At 40.8% G+C, this 14,371-nt stretch overlaps 1 protein-coding gene across 2 annotated transcripts in view; it reads right to left on the minus strand.

The window, feature by feature from the left end:
- Positions 1–2,899: 2,899 nt before the first annotated feature.
- Positions 2,900–14,371, minus strand: part of zswim6 (zinc finger, SWIM-type containing 6) — a 67,165-nt gene continuing 55,693 nt past the window's right edge. For both annotated transcript variants that reach the window (XM_053644679.1, XM_053644678.1), the window contains exons 10-14: positions 11,440–11,575; positions 6,245–6,402; positions 5,449–5,612; positions 5,266–5,347; positions 2,900–4,573 (exon numbers count right to left, since the gene is read on the minus strand). In XM_053644679.1, coding sequence (XP_053500654.1) covers positions 3,708–4,573; positions 5,266–5,347; positions 5,449–5,612; positions 6,245–6,402; positions 11,440–11,575 — 1,406 coding nt within the window. In that variant the 3' untranslated portion in view covers positions 2,900–3,707. The remainder of the gene's footprint in view (positions 4,574–5,265; positions 5,348–5,448; positions 5,613–6,244; positions 6,403–11,439; positions 11,576–14,371) is intronic.

The raw sequence follows: 14,371 nt of genomic DNA on the forward strand, positions 1-14,371 counted from the left end.
CCAAATGCTGAGTTTTTCTCCCTTGAGATGATTGGTCAGGTCTTTACTGCAGCCAGCTTCATTTGCTCCTTGTTTGTGGGTCTTTCTGCCTACAGTAAGTGAAAGGTGACCGACTTGGCCATTTAAAAACATTTAGTTTCTTTTCCTTAAGAAGCTCTTGGGTTGCTTTCGTGGTATTTTTTGAGACATTGTCCGTCTATGAAGCGCTGTCCGTATAGGTATAGCTCTATACACTTCAGAAATCATCCTGCTACTTCTATCAGCAGTCACATCATCAATAAACACCAGTGACCCAGTTCCATTGGCAGCCATACATGCCCATGCCATAACACTTCCTTTGGCTCATGATCCCTTCCTTTCCTTCTCCACACCCTACTCTTCCCATCATTCTGGTACAAGTTAATCTTGGTTTCATCTGGCCAAAGAATCTTGTTCCAGAACTGGGCAGGCTCTTCTTCATATGTTTTCTAGTCTAATCTAGCCTTTCTGTTCTTGAGTGCGACCAGTGGGTTTTATCTTGAGGTATCTGTATTCACATTCATGAAGGGGTCACTTGATTGTAGACTTTGACAAAGACACACCTACTTCCTCCAAAGTGTTCTTGGCTTGGCCAGATGTTGTAAAGGGGTTTTTCCTTCACCAAGGAAAGAATTATGCATTCATCCAGGCCTCTTGGTGTTACTGAGCTCACCAGTGCATTCCTTCTTTTTAAGAATGTACCAAATTGTTGATTTGGCCACTCCTAAAAAGTTGAAGCTATCTCTCTGATAGGTCTGTTTTGTTTTTTCAGCGTAATGATGGCCAGCTTCACTTGCATCGACACCTCTTTGGACCGCATGTAGTGGGCAGTGGTAGCTCCGTGGTTAAGGTGTTGGTCTACTAGTCAGAACCTCATGAGTTCAAACCTCATCACCGCCAAACTGCCACTGTTGGGCTCTTAACCCTCAACTGCTCAGATGTATAAACAAAATAAATGTAAGTCGCTCTGGCTAAGAGCGTCTGCTAAATTTACGTAATGCATATTGAGAGTTCCCATGAACAGCTACCGAATTCAACACTTGGAATCAACTCCAGACCTTAATGTGTGGTCTCCTTAATGTGTCATGAAATAATGAGGAAACAGGCCACACTGCTTAGAAGTCAATTGTCCAATTACTGGAATCTGTATAAATGGCCGTAATTCCTAAACGGTTAAATGCACTATTTTAGTTAAACCCCCTTGAATTAAAAGTGAAAGTCTACACTTCAGTCACAATCTGCTTCATTTCAAACCCATTGTGGTGCTCTACAGAGGCCAAACCGTCACTGTCCAAATACTTATGGACCCAAGTGTAAACCTGTAAAGATTAGCTCTAGGAAATTATTTAATACTTTCTGACAAATCAGAATTGAGAATTCAACAGTGTGCTAATTTGGAAATACTGAGTATTTGTTACAGGATCACAGACAGCGACAGATTACCGTTCCGATACATCACTTTTAAAGAAGTTTTATGTGGGTATGTTCCTCAGAATAGGTTGTCTATCCTTATGGGCACGATTATAATAACAATACAAACACATCCTTTGGCTGATGTCGGGGGAGAAACAGATGACATCAGACCATTTGTTCCTCTCAAAAAACTAATTTTAATTAAAACAAAAACAAAAACAAAAAAGTTGAATCATTAACAAGTTTATAAAACAGTGATTTAGTTACATAAATAAATCGATATCGGTGTATCAAATCTTAAATTCAACTTCATGAGCATGTTGACACGGGTGATGAAGTACAATCGTTTACCTTTTATAATAAATAAAATGAACATATTTCTGTTTCTAAACAATCAAACAAAAAAAAAAAAAAAAAAAAAGAGCTACAGACATACCTTTAAGGAAAGGGAACAAGAGACACTTGACAATGTTTTGCACCAAATAAAACAGGAAAACGGCTTTTTAAAGCACAAGGTACAGAACCATTCAAGCTAAAATTAAAGACACTAAAAATTGGAACCGAAGTCGGTTGGCTTTCATTTTAATGAAACAGGTTTGGTAGTTAGAACTCCAGTTTGGTTATTTTAAAGCGTTAAGACAAGGCAAGAAAGAAGGCTGTTCTTGTTGGAGGAATTCTAGAGGAACACAAGAAGTTTACCAAAAAAAAAAAAAGAATAAATAAAAAAAGCATTACAAATGTCAGAACAGTCAGACCTACACAGCAACTTTCTGTCCTGCACAAAGTCAAGATGTCAGCAGAACAGGCGTGTACATGTTATTGTGCATAAACATGGAGCTTCTTTGTGAGCTGATAGTGGAAAGAAATTACGAATGTGGTCAAGCCAATTTCACTGTGTGTGTGTGTGTGTGTGTGTGTGTGTGTGGTTGCTCGCAACGTTAAATGACTAAAAGTCCGTTTCTGCTGGATCTACGTTTCTAGGCGATTTTTTTGAGGCACGTGGGCCTGTGATTCTTGCATTCTCTCTATTCTTTATTAATGCTAAGGCTTGTTGCTCTGGCTTCGCCGCTCTATAAACACTGGTGCCGTGTACAGTTCTGCTGTTCTCTGGATACACAAACGTTTGTATATACATACAAAACCGAATCCGTTCACGGTTTTCGACATACCAGGTGGATCATGCAGTTGGATAAGTGGCTCTGCATAGGTACCAGCATCCAAGCTCACTGCCCAATTCCAGCCCCTGAAGCAAAGGCGCGCTTTTTTCTTTTTTTAGTCCCTCTGATATGTTTCGTTTTTAAAAACCAAGGTACTGCAGCTTCAAGTATTTTGCATTACATAGAATATTCTTTTATAAATTAGTTAATGTATACATTTTTTTTTCAATATTCAGACATATACTATCATATATACAGTACAATAAAATGCTCTCATTCTTTCTTTCTTTCTCCCCCCCTCCCCATGTTCATTTTTCTCTTTTTTTTTTCTTTTCTTTTTCTTGAGAAATCCCTGAGAATGTATGTCGACAGTCGCTAAGTTTCCACAAGCGCAAGCACAGCAGGGTTTTCAGGAGGTTCTGTGAGCATCTGTGTATATGTGACATGCGTATGGAGGAACAGCACTGCAAAGCCACACAATGAGCCTGGTACAAAAAAACTAAACAAAACAAAACAAAAAAAACCCAAAGAGAAGGAAATGAAAAAGTAAATGTCCCAAACTGTGTTTTTTTTTTGTTTTTTTTAAACGTTGTTTTTCTTCGTATTGAACACTTTAGTAGACTGATAACGTTTAAATGGATTAGGAAGGGAAAGGGGGTAAAGCTGGAGCCATACGAGGTACTTTTCACTTAGGATGGAGGTGCTTTGTTTGGTTTAAAGCCATATTTCTTTCTCTTTGAGGCTGTGAATGTTGACATATCTGGAGTGCTATGTGGGCTTTCGCCACTGAACAACATATACTCAGTGTAAACCAAAACGTTTCTTTTCTTTCCTCTCTCGCTCTCTCTCTCGCTACCGTTCGCTCTCACGTACTTCCATACAAATAAAGGGAAACACACAAAACTTTCACAAATGTGACGATTATTCCTTTTTTTTTCTTTTTTTCTCTCGCAAACTAAAGAAAGTCTGTACATATAATACCGGTGTGGCTTTTAATGTTCTTTCTATTCGTTTGTGTTCCGCTTTTTCCTTCTTGTTGCTTTCGTTTAGAAAGAGGGAGACTTGAGTCCAAAACAAAACAAAACAAGAAAGTAAAAGGAAAGGGAGACCTTCCGGTTATCAACCGAATCTCTCGCGCACAAGCATCATGAGTTTCTTCTTGCCCTTGTAGATCTGTTTCAGGTTGTCGATGAACTGTGCAAACTGCACGTGGCCGTCGTGCGCCATGAGGAAAGTGTCACGCGCTTTCCCCAGGAACTCGATAAACTCGCCGTAGTGCCGTGGGCTGATGTGCGTGAGTCGTGAGTGCGTTGTGTTGATGTAGGCTCCGATCGTGGCGTCCAGTAACTGGCGCAAAGGCGCCTTGTCCAACGACATCAACTTGGGCGTGGTATTTCGGCGCCCGTGCAGAGGCGGAGTTGGCACCGTGGCTAGCGTGCAGCGCCGCAAAATGTCTGAAAGCACTGTAGCGCACTTGACGCTCTTCACAACTAGCGGGATGATGGCGGCCAGTTCGCTTTTACCCAGAGAGTGGCTCAAGGCGCACGCCCACAGCACGTCGTTAATGGCCGGATGCGTGTCCTGGTTATAGGCCAGGCTCAGATGAGTCATGGCCAGTGTTGCCAGCTTGTATGCACGTGCTGGATATCCCCGGTGCTCCATGTAGCGTGCGATGGTGAAGAGCTGTGCGTGCGTCATGGCCGCCGGAGCGGCATCCAGGGCGATCTGGTAGGCCGTCTCGAACGCCGCCGGCTCCTTCTCGCACAGAGTCAGTGCAGACAACGCACAGCTCGCCGGGTCCTTGACCGCGCACTGTAGCGCCAATGTCCGCGCACTGCTCGCCAGTTTCTCCTGCTGCCGGGCGTCCAGGCGTAGACGTGCTGCCGTGCTGCTCGACAGCACCGCCGTCGCCACGATGCTGGTTGCCTCCGTCGGCGTAAACAACGCAAACCAGCTCTGCATGATACTGTCCAGTGCGTACACGCCTAAAAAAAAAAAAAAAAAAAAAAAAGATTTCGCTAATGCACAAAGCTGAACACATGGTTGCTAATTAAGAAAAAACAAAAGATATATTTCTGAAAACATCTCAAGATAAAATGTCCACGTTAATCCGGATAAATTTAAAAACGCATCTTTTTCCTCTACGTTTTGGCCTGGATCGGAGCTTTTTCGAAAATGATGGTGCATTTTCAGTCGTGTGACCCATTCAACTCGAAACAAACAACATGGTGGATGAGGTATGAGGTTGGTACTGCAGTTGTGGTGCTTGATATCCAGTTTGCTAGCTTTGTTGAAGATTAAAGTCGCTTTGTACAACCTTCAGATCGTATTTTTATTATTCTTATGTTTTTTTTACACACGCGTAATTTTTGGAAGTGGCGTTTTCAGATCTATCCGGATTCACGTGGACGTAGCCCCGAGTTATCACGCGTTTCCTTTAACTACGGTGTTGAAGATCCTACAAACGGAACAAGATGAAGTAACCTAAATAGTTCAGCCCAAACAGAACAGTCACAGAAAGACCGCGATTGTTTGTTTGTGAAATCCCCTTTCCACCAGCCAAGCACTGAAACATTGTAGTTTTGTGACATTGTAGGCGTGTTCTCAAATTTCCTACTCTGCATAAACTCGTATTTAAAAACAAGGGCATGAAAACCTCAAATAACCAAGAACTTACCAACTTCTGTGGCACAAGTGACTAACCATCGTACCATCTCTCGCCTTCGCCAGTTCAAAGTTGAAAGAGTCATTCGCATGACCTTTGGAGAGAGAAAGAGAGTGATGACTGACATCTCGGGGGTGGGTAAAAAGAAGCAGAAGTGAAAGCCCATGAGGCATGAGAGGGTGAGTGGGCATGTACCTGAAGGCCCAGCTCCAGGGACACTTTCAGCAGAGTGATGTCAGGGAGGCTGTCCATGAGCGTGGCGATTTTAAAGGCATCCTGTGCCAGTTTAAAGATGTGCGAGGATGAGTGGATGTTCTTCTGGATGGATTCTAATACTGTTTCCAACCTTCGAGCGTCACCTAAAAGCAAATTGGACATAAAGAAAGCATTTACTTCCCAGGGACACTAATAAAGAGTGAAACGGTTCGAAAGCAACAGCAGGACTAAAGATAACGCTTTCCAAAACAGTATCGGTTACTGCGAAGACGATAAGGCAAGGGGTAAAAGGACACAATGAAGAAGGAAAAAGAAAGAAAAAAAAAAAAAAAAGATGAGGCAGCTCTGGCTGAAACAAATTTGAATTCCACTCTACGATTTAAATTTCAAATGACTTGTCGTTTTAGCCTGAATGTAAGCAGTGACTGGTGACTATGGAAAGCCCCTTTTCTTTCCTGTCCTTTGCCTACAAAGCCACCTCCTGTCACTCAGACACTTCAGCACACACACACACACACACACACACATATTTCTGCATAATCACAGTGAGTCAGCACTAGCGTCACGGTTCATGTATGCGGGCATGGAGGTCTGTTGACCTGATACAAATGGAGAGTCCCCTGCTTTCCGGTTTATGGCTTTGAGAGTTTACTTGAAAATGTGAACCATGCAGCACAATTTCTGGAATTCTATTTAAAGCAAGAATATGGTCAACCTGGATTTTTGATTGGCGGCTGTACTAGTCAGTGTTAATGCAGGATGGGCGGAGTCTAACCTTTGGCTGCAGTGAGCATGGTAGAGGCCAGTTCACACTGTTGGGACTCGATGTGGCTGATGGTGAACCATCGTGCGTAGCGGTTGGGCACGACGGACACTATGTTGTGAGGCCGGGACATGTCTCCGGAAGGAGCAACGGCTTCCATCACTGGTAACCTGAAGGAGAAAAGAAGAAAAAAAAGGTCAGCAATGAAGATGGTCCTTATTTTATAAGCATATAGTAAGTTAGCTCCTCACACGAGGCACCGAAAACAATAACGGTATCCGAGTGAACAAGGGCAACAGGTTCATAGCACTAGACTGAACTCTATGGGAAGTGTGAAGGTTTTCATTCATCAGCGTCAAGTGTTTTAAATATCATTTAAATATTTTGCCAAGTGAACAGTTCAGACCATGGATAAAAATCCATGAATGCACACACCAAATTCCTTTAGTCTCATACTTGGCTCTGCTGAATGGCTTCATGGGTTTGGGGCACTGTGTAAAATGTAAATGAATTTAAAAAAAAACAGAATGCAATGATTTGCAAATCTCAATCCAATATGTTATTCACAATAGAACATAGACAACATATCAAATCTTTAAACTGAGGAAATGTTCCATTTCAACGAAAAAATAAGGTAATTTTGAATTTGATGGCAACTCAACTCGAAAAAGTTGGGATGAGGCAACAAAAGTCTGGAACAGTAAGTGTTACTAAAAAGAAAATTCAAATTTCTTTCAAATACCAAATGACGATTTTTTTCCCCTTAAAATGGTACATTTCCTCAGTTTAAACATTTGATATGTTCTCTACGTTCTATTGTGAATAACATATGGGTTTAGGATCTTTGCATTCTGGTTTTATTGACATTTTACACAATGTCCCAACTTTTTTGGAATCGGGGTTGTATTTGCTACAGAGAGCAGTGGAGAACTTGGCATCACTCCTGATAAATATTCAAGTGAAATACAGCCAAACCCACATGAACGTATTAATGTAACCTGAATAAGCAGGTATACGTGTTTGTGTTCGCCTACAATAAGAACATGGTTATATTAAAGTCCCCATGGAATCAAAATGGACGTTTGTAACTTTTAGTGTGAATGTTAGCAATCATCTTTAAGCTAGTGTGCTCCAAAACGACAACATTCACATTTAGAAGATCTATGCATTCAAAATTTACTCTCTCTCTCTCTCTCTACCACCACTAACGGATCAATAATTTTGATGACATCATTCTGCACTTCAGCTTCTCACCAGAATTACTGTCCAATCAAATGCTCTCAAGAATCTGAAGTGTCCCGCCCCCAACATTATAAAAGTCACCCTGCCGAAGTTGCCGTTGTTGAACGAGAGAAATCGTATCAGCAAGCGTTTGATTCAGTTTCCAAATTGTAAGTTGGTTAAGAAGGAAATGGCTCAAATTCATTCCCTTTGAAGAAGGAGGTACTTGTGCCAGCTCACGGCGTAATGACCGGCGGTTTTCCATGGTACTATAATGTCATGTAAGGCTTAGCCTAGGCTGTGAGGTAAACTAAAAGCTTTTGGCTGTTTGAAAAGGGGGAGGGGCCACAAAATATGTCCAGCCCTGACTTCCTGTTTCCGTGGATATTACGTCAACATGCTGAGTAATGCTGCGCGTTTCAAGGTACTTCAATGTGTGTACATGTCATAATAAATAGTTTAAGATCTTCAAACAAAATAACAAAAACAATGGAAACATGAGTAAACACCTAATACAGTCTTTATTTATTTATTTTATTGAAGCAAAAAAAAGTTATTCAACACCTATCACTAATGTGAAAAACTAATTGCCCCCTTATACTTAAAATCTGGTTCTGGCAAATTTAGCAGCAATAACTGCAACCACTCTTCCATGGATGCCATTTTTGCCCAGTGTCTTTCTGATAGTGGCGTCATGAACAGTGACCTTTATTGATGCAAGAGAGGCGTGTAGGTCCTTTGATGTTGTCCTTGGCTCTTTTGTGACTTCCTGGATGAGTAGTTGCTGTGCTCTTGGAGGAATTTTGGAAGGTCGGCTACTTCTGGGAAGGATCACTACTGTGCCGAGTTTTTCCGTTTGGAGATAACGGCTCTCACTGTGGTTCTTTGGAGTCCCAGAACCTTTGAAATAGCTTTGTAACCCTTCCCACACTGATGTATTTCAATCACCTAACAACTTTGTCACAGTGTGTTACTGGGTAAGACCGTTTAACCAACTTCATGCTGCTGAAAAAGTTGTACTTATGTGTTAATTTGATTGAACAGGGTTTGCAGTAATCAGGCCTGGTTGTGTCTAGTCCAGCTGAACCCTGTTATGAATGTAGTTTCATAGATTTGGGGAATTATTAATTAGGGGGGCATAAACATTTTCACACAGGCCCAGTTGGTATTAGATAACTTTTTTGCTTAAATAAATAACATCATTGAAAAACTGTATTTTGTGTTTACTTGGGTTGCCTTTGTTTTAATTTATGAAACTAGTATGATATAGTGCTGTGAAAAAGTATGTGCCCCATCCTGATTTCTTCTGTTTTTGTGCATCTCTCATACTAAATTGTATTTAAAAAAAAAAAATAAATAAACGCAGTAAATTATAGCATCTCGTTTGTATCGTATTCAAAAACATTGTCTTTTTATGTATCCCTAAAAAAAAAAGAATTCCTGTAAGCAAGCTTGCAAGAGAAAATGCTTCTCATGGTCATGGCTCAACACTTGGCTCTGGTCACCGTCTCAAGGAAAATGCTGAACTTTTCACCTGCTCCACAAGAGCAGTGCAGGCCCCTCAGCTCTAAAAGACCACGCTGTCCTTTTCCACAGTTATTACTGCAGAGTTAAAGCTCTGAGAAAAGAAAAAAGAGAGAAAGAAAAAAAAGAAGCCCTTAGCCTGGAGACGGCCTAGGGCACAGCCCCCCGCACAAAGGTCCAGGCTCTTTAACCACTGCAGGGAGGCCGTTCATTCGGATGCTCAATCCTTTATCAAACATCGCTATGAGGGCAACAGTAATTTGCTCTTGATCCACAGCCAATTGGATATGCTCCCCTGCTTTACGGATATGGCTTAAGAGGCTACGTGGCTCACTTTCAAGTTCTAAATGAGTATGTTTTTTCAGATGACTTGACAGAAACAAAACCTAAATGTTTACATTGTGCTGGTGTGGCCCCAGATCCTGTCGGTACATTGGCCGTTGCAAGCGTTCAGGCATGCTGGACCGCTCCATATACAGAACCTACTTCTGAATCTCAGAAGGGTGAAGCTTTAAATACACTGGCACAACAGCCTGATAGGTTACTGTATGGAAATATAATGTAGTCCATGTACTGCGCTATAAATAATGATGTAGTATCAGAGCAAGATGAACTGCACGGCACCTGGAGAGGCACATACATGTAAAACCATAGATTAAAATGTATGGCGCTGATTTCATACCCCTTTTTGCAAAGGGAAACATGGGATACGGAGATCAAGAAAGCTGTTATTTGGACGGCAAGTTCTTTTTATAGCGCGAGTCAATACTGAGCCTCGGGCTGCTGCTGCACCTAAATTTAGGTGGATCTCACTTTGATTCAATTCAGCTGCGAAGCCGCAGTAAATATAATCTAATCTCAGTACAAATGTTGCTCTGGTTGTAAGTTTTGAACAGAAATCGACCGATCGAACGCGTAGAATCCACAATTATATTTTTTTTAAAAAGAAAAGAAAAAAAAAAAAGACTAAAACTGAAGGTTTGGCTTATAAAAACACTGTCCTGGTTTTGGTTACCTTTATTTCTAGGCGTTTAGACCCCCTGCACCACAAACCAGTGATGCTTAATATAGGCCACCACAGCAGGCCGAGGTGACTCGGAGCGTCTCGTTTCCGAAGGCACTCGTATTGGATCATCTGATCCTGGTGGATCGTTTGACCCATCATTTGAGGGTGGGTACGGAGTGGTTACGTATGAGGGCGTCGTTACAGACTGGCTTTATATTAACAAAAGTAATAGGCTTTTAATCTTTGGACAGAACTGTAATGTTTAAAAAAAAAAAAAAAAAAGGATTCGAACATAATTGCGAACATCTAGACTCCAGATGAGTCTAAACACAAGATAGATGAGTGAAGTGAAGTGAAATTAGAGTGAAATAACTTTTGTAGATCATTTTGGCTTCCACGTACAGAAAATCAATCATTATAGGGAGCCATTTCATTAAAAACCATGCACTAAGCTACTCATGCTGTTCTGGCCTTTGAAATGTTCTAGCATTTGAACGCATGTGCTCTGGAGCCGTGGCCAGGGGGTCTGTGATTAAAAAGAAAAAAAAGTTACAGTGGTGGAAATATAATCCACCACTGTGAAATGTTTTATATCCATGATTGACATATTATAGTTATTAAGTGAATGGGTTTAATCCAAAACCCCAGTAACTCAAAGCAAGTAGCCTAAAAATAATATCAATTTGGACCTAATATATTTTGGAGATTTTTTTAAAGAATAGCCAGAAAATTACTGTACAAAAGTCTAATATTTGAATAGTTTATCAAATAAATCTGGACTCGAGGTGGTCTATGAAATGTATTTTATAGTTTGTTTATGAGGTCCAAAACAATAAGAAACTTGCTCGTGATTCAGTCATGAGGTATGCTCTAATGCTTTAGTAATACAGACAACTTGAAATATTTAGCCAATTAATAGGGCATTTCATGTTTTGCTTAATTATCACCAGGCTGCACTTTTGCTTGGAGACCTGTCTGAAATCAGGTGCGTTCTTTAAAGCGCGCCGCTTATGTTTAGTATTTAATGTACACCTTTGTGTATGCCTCATTAGAAAAATAAAAATACCCCTCAAATCCAGTGCTCATACACACACACTACACACACGTTTTACCCTCATACACACACGCATGTATTACACACACATTTTTCCACAGGAGGGGAAATGAGAAGACCACTTTCCTGTCCCAAATTAGATTGTACTTCTTATTGTTCCTGCTTTTTTTCTGAAACTCATTTTCAGCAGCAGTGAATTATTTAGCACGTCTTCAAGCAAGTGGCGCCATTCTGATTAAACAGTGTGCCAGATAATCTTAACACCCCCCCCTTTCTGTGACAGACAGAGAGAGGGGGTTGGGATGGGAAGCCATGCTGTTTTCTCTAGGTGCTGCAGACGTAACATGTTTCAGAGGAAGGAAGGTTGGTGGCGTGTGTGTGTGTGTGTGTGTGTACACTTACCGCATTGCTCTCAGTGCAATTTTGTATGCCAGTTCGGCATCGTGAGGTAGGAGGGAGGTGAACAGATACTTGGCAAATGTGTGCATTGGAACACTCTCTCTGCAGATGATTTCCCCCAAACCACTGTAGGGCCCACCTGTAGGGAGAAATTCACACACACACACACACACACACACACACACACTTGAGGATATATACACACTCACACACACACTCGTATCCAAACATACAATGTCTAATTTGTATGAGTACTTTAGTGTAGCAGCTGTCATCTGAACAGCTTCACTGCATGTGCATACACAGTTTCTTTTTGAGACTTTTCAGGACACACGGAATGTAATTGGTGCAAATTGTTATTATTTTGTTTAAAGATCTTTTTTTTTGTTTCATTTAGTACCGCCCTTCAGAAGCTACAGGTTTCCCAGAAACAAAATAACATCATCCTGTTCAAAAGTTTACACCCCCCCCTCCACTAATATTGGCACCCTTGGTAAATGAGCAAAGGCGGCTGTGAAAAATTGTCTTTATTGTTTTTTGAACATTTTGATCTTTTGTTAAAGATACTCTGCTCTCACGGATATCAAACAATTGCAAACGCAACACAGGTTTGTGAAATAATTAAATAATGAATTTAAACAAATGTGTTAAATATTGGTGTGCAACAATTATTGGCACCCCTATGAATTCATATTTGAAATATATTACAATTTATATTTAAAATTTTTTTTTTTAGTACACCTGGGTGACTAAGATAAGATAAAATATAACTTTATTAATCCCCCGTAGGGGAAATTTAGGTCAACATAGCAGCACGAAGGAATATAAAACAGAACAGAACAGATGCCGTATTGTAGAAGACTAGGAAATTGTTCAACCATGACTTCCTGTTTCATAGGGAAATATGAACCAACACACAGGCCAAATTCCTTAATCATTCACAACAATAGGATAAGACCAAGGAATAGAGCTCTGATGTGCAGCAAAAGATTGTTGAGCTTCACAAAATGGGACATGGCAATAATAAAATAGCACAAGCATTGAAAAATGCCCATTTCCAAAATCTGGAAATGTTATGAATCAATCTGGACTTGGACGTGTGTCTATATTGTCTGAACGCACTGTGAAGAGGACGGTTCGAGTGGCCAAAAAATCTCCAAGGATCACAGCTGGAGAACTGCAGAAGTTAGTTGTGTCTTGGGGTCAGAAAGTCTCCAAAACTATAATCTGAAGTCACCTCCATCACCACAAGCTGTTTAGAAGGGTTTCAAGAAAAAAACAAAAAAAAAAACTCTCTCATCCAAAAACAAACTCAAGTGTCTTCAGTTTTCCAGACACTACTGGAACTTCAAATGGGATCAGGTTCTATGGTCAGATGAAACCAAAATAGAGCTTTTTGACAAACACCAGAGGTGGTTTTGACACACACAGAGAGGTAGCCTTATGGAAAAGTACCTCATGCCCACGGATAAATATGGTGGTGGCTCTTTAATGTTTTGGGGCTGTTTTTTTCTGCCAGAGGACCTGGACATTTTATTAGGATTCATGGCATCATGGATCTATCAAATATCAACAGATATTAAATGAAAACCTGACTGCCTCTGACAGAAAGCTTTAAATGGGCCGTGGTTGGATCTTCCAGCAGGACAATGATCCAAAACACACATCAAAATCAACACAGAAATGGTTTACTGACCACAAAATCAACCTGTAGAAAACCTGTGGGGTGAACTGAAGAGAGTCCACCAGCGTGGACCTTGAAATGTGAAGGATCTGGAGAGATTCTGTATAGAGGAACGGTCTCAGATGCCTTGCCATGTATTCTCCAACCTCATCAGGCATTATAGGGGAAGACTCAGAGTGCCTGTGTTGTGTTTGCAATTGTTTGATATCCATGAGAGAAAAGTATTTGTGAATTTTCCAAACAAAAGATCAAAAGGTTAAACAATAAAGACATTTTTTTCCACAGTCTTAACCTTAGTAACCAAAGAAAATTATTTATCCCGTTCACTTTTGGAAAAGCAGAACACAGGTTTTTTTGTTTTTATAAACAGCACTTTTACATTGTTCGGATTTGCTGATTCTGGCATGGTACGTTGCCACATTTTCCCAGTTTTTCCTACATCCGGTCCTCACACTTCCCACATTATGAATATAGGTACAAATTTAGGCTTGACAAAATATTACACTGATTTGAGGACAGACTCTTCTATAAACAGAGGTGTACCTCCATCGAACCTTCTTACTCAGAGTCCTTCCTCTCATGCTTGTGGGAGGTCAGATATGAATCTCAAAAGGACAATGAAATGGCACGTTCGTGCACGTAAGAGCGTATGCGGTGTATTTACTGCTTTCATTCGTTAATCTTCAGTAACCGGTTCAAGGTCACTGCGATTTACATTACAGCTTCGTTCTTATTTTGACCGGCAGAAATGAGTAGGACTGCAAACAACAATAACTGCAGGAACAAGCAGGACTGGTCAAGAGAATGCGCAGGATTGGTCAGAATTCCTTTGAGAGTGGACGGGAATGGGTCAAGCTACCTCGTAACCTCCAACCCCTTAACCAAAAGTACACACCAGTGTCACAGCTTTACTCTCATCATATTCAGACAGACAAGCAGGAAAAAAAAAAAATAAATTTTTTCCTCCTGCAGCAAATGTGTTCCAGTCGGAGCGAAATCTTGGGCCTAAGTGCGTACCATTTCTGGAGTTAACACAGCTTCAGTGCTAATCTGCTTAGCGCTCATTTGTTGAGGGCCTCTCTTCTCTTCTCATCGCCAAACCAGATGAAAGTGTGAGCCCACTTTCAAGTAGGTGAAGGTCTTTTTTTTTCCCCCTTTCTTTCTTTTTTCACACTGGCCTACAAGATAAACTGCCATGCCAGAAGCCATATGCGAGGGCTTTGCTTCCCCCCTATCATTAGATTATTTAGA

The sequence above is a fragment of the Ictalurus furcatus genome, chromosome 16 (genome assembly GCF_023375685.1).
Source record: "Ictalurus furcatus strain D&B chromosome 16, Billie_1.0, whole genome shotgun sequence".
Classification (NCBI taxonomy): Eukaryota; Metazoa; Chordata; class Actinopteri; order Siluriformes; family Ictaluridae; genus Ictalurus; species Ictalurus furcatus.